This window comes from Notolepis coatsorum, assembly GCF_963971535.1.
Source record: "Notolepis coatsorum genome assembly, chromosome: 18".
NCBI lineage: Eukaryota > Metazoa > Chordata > Actinopteri > Aulopiformes > Paralepididae > Notolepis > Notolepis coatsorum.
Genome location: NC_140182.1, coordinates 16,269,923 through 16,291,786, shown reverse-complemented (window position 1 = coordinate 16,291,786; position 21,864 = coordinate 16,269,923). Strand labels below are relative to the sequence as shown.

General features: G+C 43.1%; 1 protein-coding gene across 1 annotated transcript in view; it reads right to left on the bottom strand.

Annotated features, from left to right (window-relative positions):
- The window catches only part of LOC311245240 (gasdermin-E-like), a gene marked incomplete at its 3' end in the record, with an annotated part of 33,965 nt that extends 15,281 nt beyond the window's left edge, over positions 1-18,684 (bottom strand). Inside the window, exons 1-3 of the mRNA XM_084335075.1 lie at positions 18,394-18,684; positions 6,530-6,737; positions 6,210-6,408 (exon numbers count right to left, since the gene is read on the bottom strand). Of these exons, the coding sequence (XP_084191201.1) occupies positions 6,210-6,408; positions 6,530-6,737 (407 nt within the window). The 5' untranslated portion in view covers positions 18,394-18,684. The remainder of the gene's footprint in view (positions 1-6,209; positions 6,409-6,529; positions 6,738-18,393) is intronic.
- Positions 18,685-21,864: the final 3,180 nt, after the last annotated feature.

Sequence of the window (21,864 nt, the reverse complement as noted above, 5' to 3'; positions counted from 1 at the left end):
ACTACGGGGTAGTAGTTGACCTAGTTGTTAGCTTAAGCTAGTCAGCTGTGGTTATCTACAAACATGTAGATGAGACTAATCGAGAACATGGCTAACTGTTGGGAATTCTAAGGTACATCTTATTTAAGCATGTAAAATGGCAACTAATCAATTCAATCAATTAGATTACCAATATTATATCAACATGAAAATTTGAAAGGGAACATAATAGTATTTTATTTGAGTATTTACTATTATAATATTAGTAGCCAATTAATTTGCAGCCCGTCCTAGGTTCTGATTGGCTCTCTAGGTTAGCACTTTAGCTTCTGATGCTGTGGTGGGCACTAGTCCTAACATTGCTAACTAAACTTTTAGTCAGAGAAAAAACGTCACGAGTCACGACTATTTACGTCCACGTGCTGTAAGGAATCAGGAATACGGAAAGCACATTGTCTTGTAATAGAATGACTGAAATCACTGCAAGAACTAGTATAGGCTAGCTAGCCCTCATGAACCGGCACACACCAACAGTAGAATATGCACTAGGCTACTGCACGCACCTGTCCTTCCACTTGAACTTCATCATCATTAGCAGCAGCAGCTACTCTAACGCCAGCCCTTCCTCTACTAAACATGTCTGTAATTTTAGAACATTGTTCTGCGTCTTTTACTAGCAATTCTAGCTTTTTCAGCTCCACCCTTTCTTTTTTTGCATTCTCCATTTCTGCGCTTCTAGGCCTACTCGCGGTTGGGAGGAAACGTGAATCTCATTCACTGATGTCTCATGTCTCATTCAAGACTGGCTAACAAAAGCATGTCTTTCACTTAACACCAAGAAAACAGTGTGTATGATGTTCACAAAGTCACCAGTAGAGGTCACTCACTCTAATGTGTTTCTGGGAGAGGCGGAGCTGGACATTGTATATTAATTCAAGTATCTTGGGGTCACATTGGACTCTACATTGACCTTCAAAAAGTAATGTGAAGAAAGTGACAAACACAGTCAAGTTTAACATCGAAAACTTCAGGCAGATCAGGCCCTGCCTGCCAGTTAATGCTGCAAGGATGTTTCTGCATTCAATGATTTTATCACACATCGAGTACTGTTTTATCAACTGGTCTCTTTCATATGTCACTACTCTTACACCAATAGAATTACTCTACAAAAAAGCCATAAAAGTATTTGATAGGAAACCAATTTCATTTCATCACTGTAATGTTTTAGAAAAACATAACATGCTAAGTTTCGAGAATTTCCAAGTTTTCAAATATACTTGCTTCATGTACAAGGTTCTGCATGGACTTGCCCCTCCCCCATTGAATGAGTTCATCCAACAGAAAGCAGACACTGGCATTACCACCAGGGCCATCAGTAGAGGGGACTGTAAGGTGCCTTTTCGGTATACTACCATTGCAAAAACTGTGTTCTCTGTTAAAAGTGGTAACTACTGGAATAGCCTACCAGTTGTGATTAGAGAGTGCCCTACATACTCCATGTTCAAGACCCATCTTAAACTGCATCTTAAGGCAAACCAGAACTGTGATCATTTTTAATCTGATTTAGTTTATGCAACTTGTTTATTGATTTATTGCCGGCCCACACACTGGCCCACACACCGGCCCACATAATGGCCCACACACCGGCCCACATACGGCCCACACACTACACCGGCCCACACACTACACCGGCCCACACACTACACCGGCCCACACACTACACCGGCCCACACACCGGCCCACACACTGGCCCACACACTGGCCCACATTAGTGGCCCATACACCGACTCACACACCGGCCCACACACCGGCCCACACACTGGCCCACATTAGTGGCCCACACACCGACTCACACACTGGCCCACACACCGACTCACACACCGGCCCACACACCGGCCCACAGACTGGCCCACATACTGGCCCACACACCGGCCCACACACCGACCCACATACTGGCCCACACACCGGCACACACACTGGCCCACATTAGTGGCCCACACACCGACTCACACACTGGCCCACACACCGGCCCACAGACTGGCCCACATACTGGCCCACACACCGGCACACACACTGGCCCACATTAGTGGCCCACACACCGACTCACACACTGGCCCACACACCGGCCCACACACCGTCCCACATACTGGCCCACACACCGGCCCACACACTGGCCCACATTAGTGGCCCACACACCGACTCACACACTGGCCCACACACTGGCCCACACACCGGCCCACATTAGTGGCCCACACACTGGCCCACACACTGGCCCACAAAAAAAAAAAAAAAAATATATACTTTTTTTTTTTTTTTTTTTTTTTTGGACCAGTCCACTTTGGTTCCGGCCCATCGGGATTCGTCCCGAACGTCCCGATGGCCAGTCCGCCACTGCCTGTCAGACATTGAGCGTTTCCATTGTCAAACCTGGCTGGTCAGACCTGGCCAAAGTTGGCTGGGACTGTTCTGTTATATCATCATGGTTTAGCTAGTGCAGGGGTGGCCAACCAGTCAGAGACTAAGAGCCACAAAAATTACTGTGGTACCACAAAGAGCCACACCATATACCAGCGTTTCTCAACTTTTTTTTCAGTCACGGCACCCTTCATGTGTTTATAGGTCTCACCCTCTGGCCTCTGAAGTTGCTAATGTCTTTTTTATTTGGGCCTCACAGGGTTAAAAGTACCCTGTGAGACCCACGGTTGCAAAATTACAAAATCACTTTTAGCCATTTAAAAAAATAATGTTTATTTAAAATGTTTTAAAGGGGAACTATTTTACTATTTCTTTCACTATTTGGGCACTTTTACACAATTTTTGTGAGTCTATGGAACACCTAGGTTTTTTCCTAAAAAAAATGCATTGTTTTGTATTTCTAATCAAGTACTAAAAAACCGCATTTTTCTTTAAGCTGTTTTGAGGCTGGGCTCCAACCACTGTGTGGCCTGGTGCCAACTGCCACATCAACTGCCACATTATTATGCAGCTGAGAAATCTCTGACATCACAGATATGCACATTTTCAGATGACTCAGTTCAGTAAGGGTGAATATTGTGAGAGGAGAATTGGAAGAATGCGCCAATATGAGAATTAGTGACATAGATCCTATTAATATAAGTCCACATAGCTAAGAAACAATGGTAAACACTGAAAAAGGCCATTTATAAGATAGTTCCCCTTTAAGCACATGTATAGTCAATTGGTCCTGTTGTTCAGCCTCACAATGCTATTTGATAGTAAATGTGTTTATATGTCCCACCCTCTGGCCTCTGAAGTTGCTAATGTCTTTTTAATTTGGGCCTCACAGGGTTAACCTCTTAAGCCCGAGATATACAGTAAAAGTGTATATTTTCAGCATTACGTTTGTTTACCAATTATTTTAACTGTTATTAGTGAAATATAAGATTATAGAAATCTCAGGGCATTGAGTCGGAATCCGGTGCATATTGACAGGAGGAAGTGGCACATCCAAAAGTGAGTGTAGTCTTTTGAAGGAAGAGACTCAGGGCTTTCAAATTTCGAAAAACTACCCTACCCAGCTCACACCAGCCCCTGTCAATCATCTGACTTCTGGATTTACTTTTTTATTTCTCTTATTTTTTGGGATTATCTCCCACAAACCTGAACATTATTGCCATAAAACAGTTTCTCTACCTTTCTGTGAACGTCTTGCAAAAAACGGTGTTGCAATATGATGAAAAATGGTGGAGAAATTTACATTATAAAAAAGATGGCAGAATTCAGTACTGTATCTACAAAACCTTCTGTTTAATCATCTTCCCTGTATTCATTTGCTTAGATTTTTCAGGTCTGGTAAATTTGAGCATGGTGTTATTCACAGTCAAAGATAAAAAAAAAATTAAAATAGAATTGATATTCTCCTTTGGTTCATTACAATTTACTCAAGCCTAGTAACAGACACACTATTTCTGACACTGATCCATATATGTCCCTAGATTCAGATACCAAGAACATGCACATGGACCATTTAAAAAAAATTGTAAATGTTTATTCTACGTCCTTATGGAATGAGTAACATAAAAAATTAAATAAATAAAATAAAATAAAATGATGGATGGAAGAGCCGCACATTGACGGGCAAAGAGCCGCATGCGGCTCGCAAGCCGCGGGTTGGCCACCCCTGAGCTAGTGCATCAGTTGGTGTGAATTATGAAAGGTTGCCTAGCAACCGGAGTTTACAAGAAACGCAATGGAGATACAAACCCAACCATACCATGCTAGACCATGGCTCGCCCCAGCCAGGCTGAACATAGCTAATGGAGACACAAATCCTGGAAACAGCTTATCAAGGGAAAGCATGGCTCAACAAGTACTTTCAAGATCAACAACAGGATTAGATACCTAGCCAGAATCTCCCAGTTTATATATCAGTTCGCGATGAAAATACTTGCTGGAGCACGTATACAGTGTCACTATGACTATGTCTGTGGCTCCTGGTTCAACAGCGCCCCCAAAAGTCAGAAAATAATACTACAGACATCACAAAACAAGCAATCAGGGTAATACTAAGGCTACCTGCCCGAACCCACCTTGACTCACATTTTGAGAGCATGAGATGGCTAAAGGTGGAAGACGAACCAAACAGGGATGTGCCTAGTTCACTGAATCATGCACGGGGTAGTGCCAGTGTACTTCAATGACTACTTCAACCGTGTCAGGGACACCGATCCTTATTGAACAAGGCGTAGCTCAACTGACTTCGTGCCGGTCAGATTCAGGAGTTGTCTGGGGAAGGAGTCATTTTTATATTCTGCAGCTGTCTTTTGGAACAGTCTGCCCAGTGACCTGAAAATAGTGAACAGTGCTGTTAGATTCAAGTCCAGACTAAAGACATGGCTCAAAAGGGACTATAATTAACCTAGATATTCAGCTAAAGGCACCATTACATGTTTTTACGTGTTTGTTATGTCTATGTGATGTGTTGTGATGTCATGTGTCTTTACGATGACTGTATGATGTATGTCTGAACACTTCGTTCCCCTACAAGGACCACAATGGACATAAGCTCTGAGCTTTTTTGTGTCTATCCTTGGCAGAGCATGTGAGCGGTCTCGCGGCGCGGGCGGTTTTGACGTGAGCGACGTAGTGGGTTTTAAAATGGGTTGGCGCGACTTCCGGAGCGAGAGTTCTCCTCCGCTCCAATCCGCTCCGGGCCGCTCAGAAACTGATGTAATATACATGTAGTACAATGCCAAAGCAACAGGTGGCGATGTACAAACATGAAGGCCATTTTCAACCAATGAGAAGGGTGAACTGTCACTCACATCCTGCTAGACCAAAGTATAATCCGCCATTGTTGTTGTTGTTAGCTTACATGCTAACGTGAATGGCATCGCCCATAGCATTGTGGCTAGGCTAGCTACCATCGCTTAGTAGAGCTAGTTGAATGGATAAACGTTATTTAACATTGCAGAATGGGTACAATTACAATACGGCTCAATACAAACAATTGTTAAGGGGCCCAGGGGGTGTAGACTGTTGTAGTTTGGTCAAATCAAGCTAATTTACATCATGCTCCCAAAAAAATCTGCTGAGCGAGCTGTGGAGCGGGGAGCGCTTGATTCGTAAATGAAGGTGAGCGGAGCAGAGCGCTGAGCGGCATGGCGGCGGGATCAACATGAGCGATTAGCGGAGCGGAACAAGCCGTCTAGAGAAAAGAGCGGATTTCTCGGCCGCGCCGCTCCGCTCACATGCTCTGATCCTTGGCAGTATTTCCAGACTGTGCTTCTGTCACATGTTATTTTATATATTGTCAAATAAAGTCATTCATTCAACCGAACCGTTTCAGTGTGTACCGTACCATACAGAACGGCTGTGTAGTGTACCGAACGAATACAACGGTATGTTAACCACTAACGACCGCCCACCGGGGGCTGTTTTTTTCACAATCTAATATAATTATTATTATTTACATGTAAAAAATTATTTACAAGTCGATTATTAATTTCAATATAGAATATTAGTTGACAGCCCTACAAGTACAATTAGTTAGTGCACACTACATCACCCCTGAGTGGAACATGGAAAGCCAAACTTTCCCCCACTGTACCGAAAACCCGTACTGAACCTTAATAAAAAAATAAAAATAGTGAGTGAGTGAGTGAGTGAGTGAGTGAGTGAGTGAGTGAGTGAGTGAGTGAGTGAGTGAGTGAGTGAGTGCCATGCCGGTTATGGATACGGCATACGGGGGAGGTAGTATAGTAGCCTACATGGTTGTGTCGGAGTTTATCAGCTTGTCCATGTTGGCCGTCTGGATCTTCAGCTTGGCAAACATTGCCTCGTCTTTTTGAGTGCTTTCTGCACTGGCATGAAGCTCACCGGCCGGATGGTCCACTCCTGCCTTAGCTTGCTGTCCGTTGTCCACCACATCCGTGAAGTCAGTAACAAGGTAATCTTTTTCTTCCAATTCTAAAACATTTTGTGTGAGAGAGAGAAAGAGAGACAGTGAAATAAGCAATGCAATGGAGCAATGGAAGACTGCTGTGTGTGTGTGACGTGTGTGTGTGTGTGTGTGTGTGTGTGTGTGTACCTGGAGTGAGTTGTTGGTTGGTCAGTAGGTTATCAAGGGTGATTGTAAGGAACCGGTGTTTTGAACCCCGAAATATGGACCCTTTTTTCTTGATGACCAGTTGAAGGCAGTTGATGTTTTTAGACTCATGAAGGCTTGGGTTAGGTATGAGGCTTCCTCCAGGTTTGGACACGGTTTGGACAAACCTCTTTGTAAATTCCCCAAACATCTAGAGGTAGATCAACATACAAATAGTAAAGTACAGAACAATAACAATCTAGAGGTAGATCAACATACAAATAGTAAAGTACAGAACAATAACAATCTGAATGAATGAATGATTTTATTTCGGTCTTCTTTTACAAAGCATAGCAGTAGAAATATATATTTTTTAAACGAGAAAAAATTTTATTACCGAAAAGGTGTAGGCTGAAGCCGAGTCTTATAATTGCCTACCCTTTTTACATTACATTATTTACACACAAAATAAATACAAAAAAGAAATTATAATAATTCAGTACATCATTTAGCAAAGGTTACAAACGTTTCATCGTTTTATGTATAAAACATATACACATTTATTTGTTTTTTCTTTTTTCTTTTTCCTTTTGTCACTATTTGAATACAGTTATGTTATAGATCAAATATAATTAGGATAATAATGAGGTTTTATATTTATGTATCACCTTATATTTGAGTAATTTCTTAAAAGTATGTAGCGAACTATACATTTTTACTTCTTTGTCAAAGTTATTCCATAGTTTTCCATCTAGAGGTAGATGATCAACATACAAATAGTAAAGTAGAGTACGATAACATCAAGAGGTAGATCAACATACAAATAGTAAAGTATAGTACGATAACATCAAGAGGTAGATCAACATACAAATAGTAAAGTATAGTACGATAACATCAAGAGGTAGATCAATATACAAGCGGAGCAGATAGGGGTAAAGGGGGATCATGAGAAGGCCCAGGTGGCTGCACTCCAGCCCACAATTAAATAATTTGTTAATAATTTATATAGCGCTTTTCCAGACACTCAAAGCGCTCCCCACAATGTAGGCTGGAAATTGCCTCCTTCACCACCACTGGTAGCATCCAACCTTGGGCTACACACGCTCAATGGCTACCATACACTGGCACCAGGCACACATCACACTACACAATGGTTGAACGGCTCAGGAGACAGGGATTTATATCAGCCAATTAAGAAAGGACCTTGATGTCAGAGACCTGATTGGGAATTTGGCCAGGAATGTTGGGGGAAACCCCTACTCTTTACGATAGGCGTCCTGGGTTTCTTTAACGACCAAGATTCAGTCAGGACCTTATAGGTCTACATTGGTCAAAACACAAGCATACTTAATTCTAAAATTATATTATATAATAACCTGTATAATAACCTGTCACATGAATGCAGCTTCTTGTTTCCTTCCGTATTTTCTAGTGTGGCCCTGAGCTTACAGCTCATGTTCACTTGAAGAAAGATAGTGCCTGGATTCTACGTTACAGTTGAATAAAATGAATGTGTTTATGTAAATGTTTATAAATTAACACATCCACCGCCAACAACAATGAACAATGGCGCTGCACCGAACGGATGCCTTTCTGATCGCTCCGTCGAGACTGTGCTTTCTTTTGTTAATTTTTATAGTATTAAGAGTTTTATTTGCACCAACTGTTGGTGCATTATATGTGTATGACCGTCAGTCAATCATTGACATTGGATTAAGGAAATCGTACCGATTGGATTGCTCTCTGGATCGGATTGCTGAACAGCAGCAGTGGCCCGCCGATATCCTTTGTTGTGGCCGTGACCAAGGCCAGGAGAAGCCGCGACGACGAGGAAAGAGAGCCGGGGTCCGGAACAGACTGAGGTCCAAACGACACAGAACCACATTGCCCAGCATATTGTTGGCCAATGTGCAATCGATAGGAAATAAACTGGACGACATCAGAGCACGGATCCAATTCCAGAGGGACATTCGGGACTGTAATGTCCTCTGTTTCACAGAAACTTGGCTGTCTCCAGATGTCCCGAATCATGCAATAGAACCGGCAGACCACTTCTTTGTCCTCCGCAAGGACCGGACGGCAGAGTCACTAAAGACGAAAGGAGGCGGCATTGCCTTCATGATAAACAAGGAGTGGTGCGATATAGGCAACGCAAAGGATTTGTCTAACCACTGCTCCCCAGACCTGGAGTTTATTACGATCAAATGTCGACCCTTCTTTCTTCCGAGAGAGTTAACGTCCATCATCCTCATCGGAGTGTACATCCCACCACACGCGAACACTGGGGCCGCACTTTCAAAACTGCACGACGAGGTAAATAAACAACAGATAGCTAGCGTTGACGCTGCCATTTTGGTTCTGGGCGATTTCAACAGCGCGCGTCTTAAAAAGGTGTTGACGAATTTCTATCAGCATGTGACCTGTCCCACCAGAGGCGAGAACATATTAGACCACGTATACTCGCAATTTAAGAATGGGTACAAGTCACAGGCTCTTAGCCCATTCGGTAAGTCCGATCACGCCGCCATTTTTCTTTTGCCAAAGTATAAACAAAGTCTCAAGCGAACGCCGGTGGTCTCGCGAGAGGTTAAGCGTTGGACCGTGACGTCAGAGGAGACACTCCAAGCTGCACTTGAATGCACAGACTGGAGTGTATTCCGTGATAACACAGCCAATATTAACGAATACACTGAAACGGTGCTTGACTTTGTCTGTACTCTGGTAGAAGAAACAATCCCCTCTACCACAATTAGAATCTACCCAAATCAAAAGCCCTGGGTAGATAAATCCGTCCGTGAGGCTCTGAAAGTGCGCACATCAGCCTACAACACCGGGCTGGTGACAGGCAACATGGAAGAACACAAGACGGCAAGATACAACGTCAGGAGAGCAGTAATAGAGGCAAAACGGCGTTACAGGGATAAAGTTGAACTTCAGTTTGAACAGGCTGACTCTAGAGGCATGTGGCAGGGCCTCAGAACAATGACAGATTACAAAGGCACCTCCCTCAAACTGAACAGTGACATCTCCTTAGCAAATGATCTAAATTCCTTCTATGCGAGGTTTGAGGCTGTGAATAACAACACCAGCCTACAAACCACGGCAATGGGGGGGGGGGGGGTTTGCTGATGGAGACTCAGTGTTCAGGGTAACAGAGCATGAGGTGAGACGGATCTTTAAAAAAGTGAATATCAGGAAGGCAGCAGGACCGGACGGCATCCCCGGCCGCGTCCTAAAAGTCTGTGCCGACCAACTGGCCCCGGTATTCACTGACATCTTCAACCTGTCCTTGGAACAGGCTGTCATCCCCACCTGTCTGAAGTCCACCATCATCCCTGTACCCAAAAAATCTACGCCCGCTTGCCTCAACGACTACCGCCCTGTAGCCCTCACCTCCATAGCCATGAAGTGCTTTGAGAAGCTAGTGAAGGGCTACATCTGTTCCTCCCTCCCCATCAACCTGGACCCCTGCAATTTGCATATCGCCCCAACAGGTCCACGGAGGACGCCATAGCCCATGTGCTGCACACAGCAGCATCACACCTGGACAAGAGGCAGGGGAACTATGTGAGAATGCTGTTCATCGACTACAGCTCAGCATTCAATACCATAGTCCCCTCCAAACTCATAGCCAAGCTCAGGGACCTGGGCTTGAACTATGACCTCTGCCAGTGGGTCTTGGACTTCCTGACGGGCAGACCCCAGGTGGTAAGAGCAGGCAACTGCACCTCCTCATCCATCACGCTCAACATAGGGGCCCCCCAGGGCTGTGTTCTGAGCCCCCTCCTCTACTCCCTGTACACACATGACTGCGTGGCACAGCGGAACAACAACACAATCATCAAATTTGCTGATGACACAGTAGTGGTGGGCCTGATCTCTGCCAACGACGAGAGGGCCTACCTGGAAGAGGTAGAGAATCTGTCACAGTGGTGTCAGGAGAACTGCCTCTCCCTGAATGTCAGCAAAACAAAAGAGATGATTGTGGACTTCAGGAGGTCGGGGGTCAAGGACTACAGCCCCCTCAGCATCGACGGGGCACCGGTTGAGAGAGTGAACAGTTTCAAGTACCTCGGAGCCCACATATCCGAGGACTTGACATGGACCACACACATTGACAGTGTTGTGAAGAAGGCACGACAACGCCTCTACTTCCTCAGGCGCCTAAGGAAGTTCCAAGTCAGTCAGAAGATCCTTAGGAACTTCTACTCATGTACAATAGAGAGCATCCTGACTGGCAACATCACCTCCTGGTTTGGGAATAGCACTGCACAAGACCGTAGCAGACTACAAAGAGTGACACGTTCAGCCGAACGCACAATTGGAGGGGGGCTTCCCACCCTCCAGAACATTTACAACAAGCGGTGCAGGGGGAAGGCTAAGAGAATTATTAAGGACTCGAGCCACCCGAACAACTGCCTCTTTGAACTGCTGCGGTCAGGCAAGCGATACCGGAGTCTTAAGGCGAGCACAGAAAGACTCAGAAGAAGCTTCTATCCCCAGGCCATCAGGCTGCTAAACGAACAATAAACACTATGCAACAACCATCAAATGCACACAGCACACACACACACCCACACACTCACTTAAACAAACAACACACTGCAGCACCCACTCTCCACACTTTAGATCACACAAACACACTTTATATTTATTGATAAAGGATTTGCACTACAACTCGTACACCTACTGTAAATTGTACCTAAATTGCACCTCATCCCATTTCTGCCTTGCACTATATAGTATTGTATATTAGTACACTGCATAGTATTGTATATTATATGGTAACTCAGTTACGTCTATTCTGCATCGAACATTGTACATATGTCTATACTGAACACTGTGACCTCATTTTTTTTACTTCTAATTTACATGCTATACTATGTTATTTTATTTCATACTTATCTTGTCTTGCACAGTCTCTGGAGCGTAACAGTAAGAAGCATTTTGTATAAAAGTATTCTGTACTTCTGTATGACAACTATTAAAGAAACTTGAACTTGAATCCCGTTGTACAGCATGTTTGCCGGCCATGCGAATTCTGCCAAACCACGCTGTACAGCGATATTGAGATCATATTTCATTTTTTCGCCATGGCATTCATAATTCCGCTACCCAGCCTCTGGTGATACAGTGGGACCCTGCACAATAGTGCAACGCCTCAATACCGCCGCCTGGTGGATGATCGGGCGATTTACAACCGGAAGTGGCCATCGGTGCATCTGGGAAATCCGTCCGGCAATCACATATCGTTGCGGGACTACAGACAAACACTGGCGTGCATATGGATCGCTGCCATAACTCAATAATCGATATGATTTGGGCGTTTATTGCGCCATACAAACCGGAAATGGATCTAGTAGATCAACGTCAAATAAGTGGGATCTTTTTCCTTCAGTCTCATCGGCGAATGGTAAGAGATGACTGTAACGTTACTTTCAGCTTGATTGTTTATTCTTTTCACTGCAAACCGATCAGATAAATATATCACCCATACTACATAAAGCATTTACTGACGATCACGGAATTATAAACGACCCCCCCCCCCTTTCATCCGCACATGATGAATCATAACGTATACGATCATGTACAGTTGAAATTTTTAATATAGCGTGTATCGGCAATAAACGGCAGTTGATAATCTATATATGCGTTTATGCCTATAACTCACGTTCTATGAATTACTGCAGGAAACGATAAAAAACATACTTATATTCTAGAAGGTATTTTTGGAAGAATCTATGAATGAAAAAGTATAACGTTCCTACATCCTGAACGATAGATAATCAATGTTGAATGGGCCATAGTAATGTCAATTTAGCAATGCAATTTAAAAAGTTATAGCCCTGCAAAAAACGTGAACATCTCCATAGGCTTAGAGTGGTGGCAGTGAGCCTACATTGATGGATAGAAGCGTGGCAGGGAATGTGTTAATGATATGATGCTGTTTATGTTCGCTGCTTTTTAACACATTACTGCTCGATTCAGCCATTGATTAGTCTTTATTTTGCAGAGATTCTAGTTGGAAGGCGATGTCTATTGTAATGGCTGTCATGAACTGATTGCTTGGATATTTCAGATTTATGCCAGTGAGTGAGCAGCAAGTGAGTGAATGAGTGAGTAAGTGAAGGCAAAAACAAGCACTTTTAGTGGACGTATTTTTATTTTATTTAATTTTTAAGCGTTTATCGTCTTTCCTGGTCAGACATGACCGACAGATGCAGTGAGGGTGAAACAGGAGAGAGAGCAGGGGAAGACATTCGGCAAATAATGGCGGGTCCGGGAATCGAACTCGGGTCGGCCGATCCGCAACGCAGCGTGGTACATGGTGTGCTACTGGAGCGCCCTGAACGTATACTTGTTAACCAAATAATAAAAAAATAATAATAATCAAGTTCAGTTGAAACGGCGCGTAATCGATCTATTGGATAAAATATGTAGGTATTACAATTGATAGTAACCTAACTTAAAAAAAAATCTAAAATTAAAAAGGTCAAATGGACAATCAAACGTAATCTGGCTCATTTTAAATGTATCCAAAATCAAATCAGATGCAGCACAGTACATGCACTCTATGATACTATCACATCTGTCATACTGTTGTACATGCACCCTGTGATACTATCACATCTGTCATACTGTGTCACACCTTGGTCTCAGGCAAGTAATACAACAATGTAATCAATCCATAAACAAACACTAAAGGTAATGGATAAAAACATCGACAAGAGCCTCCACTAGAGGGGGCTGTTACTTCAAATGTCGATATGACCTATTTATGTTACTTTACTGTGGAATGTTTTGCTACTATGTAGGCCTACTGGCTGCCTGTTCGTTTCAGGATAGATTTTAAATTAGCCCTAAATGTTTTTAAATCACTTAATGGCACGGCTCCTCCCTATTTATCCGAGCTCCTGCACCGCCACACCCCCCACAGATCCCTTAGAATCTTAGATGAGCTGACCAGCTGCTATTGGTGGTGCCTAGAACTAGGCTCAATAGGGGAGATAGAGCCTTCTCCGCTGCAGCGCCGGCCCCTAGACTGTGGAACAGCCTCCCCCTCAAAATACGGGCCGCTCAGACCTTGCAGGTTTTTAAATAACTTTTAAAAACCTACATGTTCTCCCTGGCCTTCCCCCCCACTTAACTAGACCCCTGGCCCCTTTTTATCTTCTTTGCCTTACTGTGTCATACCTGTTTTTATTACATATATTGTTTTACTGTGTTTTTAAATTTTATATCTTTCATTGTAATATTTTTGTCTTTTATCAACCTGCCTGTGAAGCACTTTGGTGCCTAGAAACGTGCTATATAAATAAAATTTACTTGACTTGACTTGCCTTGAAACGACATGGCTCAGGTCTGTTTATGTTGCTTTACTGTGGAATGTTTTGCTACTATGTAGGCCTACTGAAACTACATGGCTTGATTTTATGGTTTTCAAATGTATTGATAATAGGCACACATTTGTAATATGTTCACCCTACAGGTTTAATTATGAAATATTTTGCACTGTATTGTATTTCGATTATGTATTATTATCTTGTAATGTAATGTAACTACAGCCTGTTTATTTTTTATACCGCTGCAAATCCTGTGACACTGACACAGGGACTACAGATGAAAATGATCTTATAGCTACAGTATATCTGGTGCAATGTATTTATTGTGCATTGTTCCCATTAAATAAACAAATCCAATCAAAGAAAACAATTTAACCCTTTCACTACCACACTACCAAAGGGTTAACCCTTTCACTGCGACAATACAGAATGTTAACCCTTTCACAACCACACTACAGAAGGTTAACCCTTTCACAACCACACTACAGAAGGTTAACCCTTTCACTACCACACTACAGACTGTTAACCGTCTGTAGTGTGGTAGTGAAAGAGTTAACCTTATGTAGGGTGGTAGTGAAAGGGTTAACACTAGTGTCAGCCAGCGTTTAAATATAAACTATACAGCCAAACATGTACTGAAATATACAGTAAAGTGTACAGTAATAAGTGTGTAAAGTGATTGTATTGTGTATTGTGAGTTTCATTTGGTTGTGTGACGTTTTGACTGGGATATATACCAGCTTGCTCACACAGCTCCACGCGTTCTGCATTCAGCTTCGTAGCAGTTCTTCAGTTGTTTCAGTCAGAAGTGTGACTTCCTGTGAGAGCAGCTTCCTGAGCAGCAGCCAAACGAAACTATGGGCACAGCATTGATCTCGAGCTTCAGGAGAGTGGCATGTGTTCACAATACTGACACGATACGTGAATTCTAATCAAATGGGTGGCGTTCCCCTTTAAAATGAGCACGGACAAAGCAAGAAATTGTGTTTTGGTAAGATGTGGTTTGATTTGTATTGGTTCTTTATTTCATTCATCCTTTATAAAGAATAGTCATTGACATCGAGGATCTTTTTTTGTTCCGTCTTTGTTGAATGGAAACACTCTTTGTTCTGAGTGTTAATATTGAACTGGTTCAATAGGGGAATAGGGAAGTGGATAGGTATTTTATTACACACGCGCGCCCACACACCACCGGTGTGAACAGTCTACACGTTCATCGCCTGCTGTGTTACACTAACATGTGTCAGAAATTAGATAGAAATGTTACTTGAAAGAGCTAGTTGCATTATGGGTTGTTTTTAGTCATTGTCAATCAAGTTTCTTCAATTAATTTCATATTGCATGTTTTAGTTAACCGAACCAAATTTTTTTTTATAACTGACTGGAGTTTATGATGGCTTGTGCAACGTGTTTCGCTCGCAAGGCTGCGGGTCCTGATGGGGTGAGCCCAAAAGTACTCAAAACCTGTGCCTCTCAGCTGTGTGATGTGCTCCAGCTCATATTCAATATGAGCCTGAGGCTGCAGAGAGTCCCGACACTGTGGAAAACCTCCTGTGTGGTCCCTGTCCCTAAGTGCCCGCGTCCCAGCACGTCCAAGGACTACAGGCCGGTGGCTCTAACCTCTCATATAATGAAGACCACGGAGAGGTTAGTCCTGGAGCAACTCCGCCAGGTGATCAAACCCCACCTAGACCCACTCCAGTTCGCCTACCAGCCCCGACTGGGGGTAGAGGATGCTGTCATCTACCTGCTGAACCGAGCCTACACTCACCTAGACAAGCCGGGGAGCACTGTGAGAGTCATGTTCTTTGACTTCTCCAGTGCTTTTGATACCATAAGGCCTGGGCTGCTGGGTGAGAAGTTGGAGGCGATGCAGGTAGAGGCCCCCCTGGTGTCCTGGGTTGTTGACTATCTGACGGGCAGACCACAGTACGTGCGCCTGCGGAGCTGTGTGTCAGACAGACTGGTCAGCAACACTGGGGCCCCGCAGGGGACAGTCCTCTCTCCCTTCCTCTTCACCGTCTACACCAACGACTTCCACTATCGGTCAGAGTCCTTCATTTGAACACTTAATTTGCACTATATGAAATGAGTGGGGCTCGCTGTAGTAGCCTATTAGTGTGTGTGTGTATATGAAATCAGAACCTGGACAGCATCATTTGCGTGCAACCAAAAAAAAAAGGAAAATTTCATTCTAAAAATAGCCTTCCCTAATGTCAAGCTCACCCGCCGCCTATGGTGGGATGTATAAAGGATCTTATAGTGGAGCCAGCTAACGTTAGCTTTCTGAGGCTAGTACATCGACAGGCTGCTATAGTGGAGCCAGCTAACGTTAGCTTTATGAGGCTAGTACATCAACAGGCTGCTACAGTAGGAGTGGAGCCAGCTAACGTTAGCTTTCTGAGGCTAGATCAACAGTTAACATTACATAAGGTTTTAGCGCGACGTGGGCATTCCAGAATGGCGAGGATGCAAAGCATGTTAGACGATTGGACCCGTCGCAGAGTTTACATTACACATAGAAACTGCGCGACTTGCGAGAGAAGTTGTCACACAGCCTTCAAACGCAGGGCGGAAGAGCTCGTTTGCTTCTAGAATTGAAGGTCCGCTCTGCTCTGTCTATTATGAAATGACAATTGCGCGTTGACACGCCCACTGCGCGAAGCCTCTGTGCTCCTAAATAACTTTTTCCAGTTTGCACATATCTATTATCTATGACTATCTATTTTTAGGGGCAAATGAGAGTGAAATAGTCGCGCTGTGGTTACATGACGTCATTGCTATTTTAGAGCTGCTCTACTGGTTACAAGGTATAGTAAAAATCCATACCGTAGTGCAAATTCATACCGTTTATATACCGTCCACCAGTGGCGTCCTTTCAGTAAAGCAGGGAACCACAATATTTTGCATACGAATTATGCAGAATGTAATATCATAACTGTCTATTACTTTTCTTGCAATTGAGCCAATTTTCCTTAGGTACAGTTTTGAGGTGTGTTCAACAGAATGTAGTATCAAAAACACATTCACAAAAAGTATGGGTTACTGAATGCTGAACTGCACTGTTATAATCACTAAGCCATTGTAAGACCTTACCTGTGTCCCTGTATCACTTGTCTCTGCTGCCCTTTGATAAAAAAAAACGTCCCTATGTCCATTTTCCTTTTTTTGGGGCATATTTCAGTTAGTCACAGTAAAAGTCACCTAGTAAAAGTGAGATAATTGACTATATCAAAACATGCTAGGGCTGTACCGAATAGTTCGAAGCTTCGTTCATAATGTTGACATTCGAATTCTAAATCAACATAAAAAATTGTAAAAAAAAATTGTTTTACATTTTTATTTGCCAAGGTATGGCGAGTGCCATACCTTGCCATACCAAATGGACGCCCCTGCCGTCCACCACTTGGCTGGGGCCGAAATGTCAGGCCCTTTGCCTGACACATTCCTGTAAAGGAATGTGAATCCCTGCCCACATTCAAAACCGCCCTTAAAGAGCGCAATTCGAAACTGGCCACCGTAAATGCCCAAAACCCCCACCACCTCCTAATAGACAGTCTCCTCCCCACCGCATGTATATATTCCCTCCCCGCCGTATGTATATTCCCCTCCCACCCACCCACCCCCTCCTAATGTACAGTCCCCTCCCCATCATATGTATATACTCTGTCAGGATCTAGGGGTAACAGTACTGTATATTTGAATACCGCCTATGTCACAAATGTATCAGTACTAAATACCTATATGTCCCTATGCCATAAATGTCATGTATGTTATGTATGTCATAAATGTCTATATGAATTGAAAATGGGGGACCCTGATGGAAACAAGACAAACGTCTTTCTCAGGTCTGCATCCCCTTAACAATTGTATGTATTGAGCCGTACTGTATTGTACCCATTCTGCAATCTGTTAAATAAAGTTTTCATTCATTCATTCATTCATTTGCAGACCTCTGCACTACAGTACAACGAAAATAAGTTTTGCATCCAACCAGAGTGCAAATGTAACAGTAAAGTGCAATAGGATACAACATATACTAGGGGTGGATAAGGTCAGTGGTGTTAGTCGTATACAGTTGATTAAAATATAAAGTAAATCAGTGTGTGCTATTACTACTGGGTAATAGTGCTAATCAGATGTATTAAAATGTACAGTGATACAGGTCCCAGAGTAACTAGTAAGAGTGTATAGGTAAGGGATATTTACAAAAGCTGATGGTAAAAAAGAAAAACGTGAATCAAAAAGTAATAGCAACTCGAGTTGGACCTTATACAAGTGTGTGTGTGTGTGTGTGTGCGCGCGTGTGCGTGTGTGCGTGCGTGTGTGTGTTTGATTGATTGATTGAATTGATTGTGTGTGGTGCGAAACCTCTGGGAGGAGTATAGCGGGACAAAAGAAGCATCTCCAAAAATCTGAGAACAATCTAAGAGTGTGTGTGACAACTGCGGATATCCAGTTTGAAGAACAGCACGAATTGTGCTGAGAAAGGAAATATGAAGGGGTCCAAAATTCGGAACTTACCTTAGCTACAACAACTGGCCCGGCTTATGATGAAGAGGGAATGAAGGGTCCTCCTTGGTCGAACAAAATAGGCTTTATTGCCGCGGTGAATCGGGGGGAACGCCCAACGGCTGCGGGGGTACACGTCAGTCTGTAATTTGACACCCCCACCTCCGGAACCGCTGCGCCTGTGTGTCTCTGTGTAGTCTATATCCCGCAAGTCAGCGAGCCGTCCCGTCAAGTCATTAAATAAGAACAACATTCTATTTGTTCACTTGCTTTAATCCACGAAATGACAATAATCAAACAAGTCATGATCCATCTCTCTCTCTCTCTCTCTCTCTCTCTCTCTCTCTCTCTCTCTCTCGCTCTCTCTCTCTCTCTCTCTCTCTCTCTCTCTCTCTCTCTCTCTCTGCGTCTCTTAATATGAAACACTGAATGACACAGGAAGTATTTCATACCAACAGCCATCTGACTGTATATCGCCTCACTGAGTACAGATTAACAATCTATTGATTGATTGATTGATTGATTGAAAAGTGTATTAACAGATTGCAGAATGGGTACAGTACAGTACAGTACAGCTCAATACATACAATTGTTAAGAGGATGCAGACCTGAGAAAGACTTTCGTCTTGTTTCCATCAGGGTCCCCCATTTTCAATTCATCATATGACACACATGACATACAGATAGACAGTACTGCTACATCTATACATTTATGATGTAATGGAAATTATTAAAGGACAAACGATGAGCCGCTTACATTAATCATTCTGAGTCATTATTAATAATAATAGAAAGGTTTATTTAATAAAGACAGTTCAATGACAGCGTGGCCACGCTGCCAGACCAGTCACCCCCCCAGAGGCAGACATGTTAACCCACTAGCGTCTGACAGGGGACTGGCCTAGAGGCCTGGTCAGACATACAATTGAATACATGAAATTACGTAGAAGAAAACAAAATGGCTGGTTAGAGAAATTAATAATACGACTATGTTATGGCTAAGCCTGGAAGGAAAAACAGCTCCATCTTACAGTTCCCATGACCTTGGGTTATAGCTCTATGGCTGGTAGGAACAGCAACTTCGTTACGACTGAGAGAATGATAGAGTATCTTAAAGAGACATACACACATTAACCAGTAAATCTGGTTGGACTGAAACTCTAGCTGTATGACATGATAAAATAACAGAGACTCATAATGACATGATAATATATTCCACGACAGTTCCCTCCTCTTGAAAATTATTAATCACAATCATTTATCATTTCATAAAGATAACAAAAAATATTATCATTCAAACACAGATTATAATAACCCAGCAAAAACTATTTTTATTATCTAAAAAACAAAAGGTCCTCTGCATAGACCCCGTGTCACGTGCAAAAGAGAAGTTGTCATAACAGCAGCCATCATTAGCGTCTCTTTGCAAATGCCCAGACGGATGGTCGGAGGACTCAAGGGTACAGTGTCCAGTCTCTGGTTTTGTCAAGGCCATACTTCTCCCACCACCAAGCTGAAAAATTGAAATCACAAAAGAAAACACAGGGCAGTACCTTGCAAGATAGACTGCGCTCACGAAATATAACACTGGGTGCATTACTAGAAGACAAAAACATTCTCACAAAACTCATAGCGAAAACAGAATACACGTGACTGCATTCTCCGGGAGATAGCCAAAACAAAACAAAAACAATCTGCAGACTCCTCACAAAGAATGAAAAAATAACTGGTTACTATTATAATGCACAACATATTACAAAATCTCCACCTGAATCAAAGAAAGTTCATTACATCATTACCTAACATCTTTTAGGACGATACTGTAATATCTGCATGTATTGTGGTTCAAACCTAAGCATTGTGGGTAAAACTTGCCTCATCCCGGAAACGGTCTCTTCTCCCTCCCCTGGCCGCTGGTCCAAGCACCCCCCTCTGCAGTCCATGTATGCCGTGGCTCGGTCCTGATGATCCTCCCCTCCGATGTAAGGAGCCTGTCCGGTGAATGGCTTAGACCTGCTGGAAACTGTCTCTAAGATCTTTATCTCAGGACCACTGATCCTATCAGACTGGAGTCAGCTGTCAGATTGGGACAGCTTACTTTCACAGAAACCAGCTGTAGTCGGTCCCCCCCCTCAGGCCCTTGGTTGTGGCCCTGATGGAACAGGCCTGCTAGAAACTGTCTCAGTGTCCATGCTGCAGCTGCAGAGTGGAGCTCTGGTCCAGTAGATTAGCTGGGCCAGCTTGTCTCCCCGTAATCAGCTGTAGTCGGTTCCCCTGTCAGGTTCTGGAAACCGTCTCACAGATCTGATGGTCACGGAGTACTGTCCATGTGTCACCGCTGTAACTGCAGAAGCCTGGTACAGACAGTGGTCCTCTGCGCGTCCTCCTCTTGGTCAGAGATGGGTGCCCGGACCGCAAGCAGAGTGAAGAGACCGTTCAGCGAGACCCCACCACAGAAAAAAGAAAGAAGAAAAAAAACCATCAGTACATAGCTAAATCTTTTAATAACGAATCATTCTTAGATGATATTGTTCTTTCTGATACTTATTGTTATGGGAGATTTATAATATAATATGAGCAATAACTTGTAATGTTATCAGTACATGGCTCAAACACAACTGAACACAATCACGTGCACTCCTGTGACATACGAATAAGATTAAAGAGAGAGAAAGAAAATAAAGAATTAATAATAAAAAACTGTATTCTGAAGCTGGACGAAGGTCATTCAATCACACTGTCACTCAGGGGTGACATGTTGTAGTTCTCACCTCCTTACCAGAGGACAGGTCTAAGACTGAACTGAACTTAAAGGGGAGACACTGCAGGTGAACTAATATATATCACACTGAAACTTCCCCAGTTCACTACTTACATTAAGACACTACTTTTTTTTTTTTTATCACAATTGTATGTTCAAACATGCACATGAGGCCTGATCTACTTAAATATGCACTAATTTGCATATAATTCCAGGACAGAAATCTGAACATTGGATAAAGCCATTTTCAAAATTATAGCTCCATTTTTGTCATTGTTATGGCCACATTCCATACTATGCCAAATCACATATGAATAGAACTGGACAAACCAAATAAACAAAAAATAAAAACCCACTCTCGCTGGCAGTGTGCTAAACATCCTGCCTCTGAACCACTCCTTCTATCGCCCTTTGCTAAGCCAACACATTTCGATCACTGTGTGTATTGAGCCCCACTGTACTTTTAAGGAGGAATTTTAAATCAATAACTTGTTCTGAGGCCAAAGTTTGAAATAAGGAATGGAAGATAGTTTTAATTCCTCACACTGATCAATTGATAAGGAATGCGCAGTTGGTAATCAGACCATGTAAACAAATGTCCGATCACCAAGTGAGAGCGATCTTTCGTTCGGCAAGACAGTTAATACACACATATGACGTGGAAGGAGCTGGAACATCACCCTGAGGATTGGCTGAAATGACTATTATGGCTGCTTTACAAG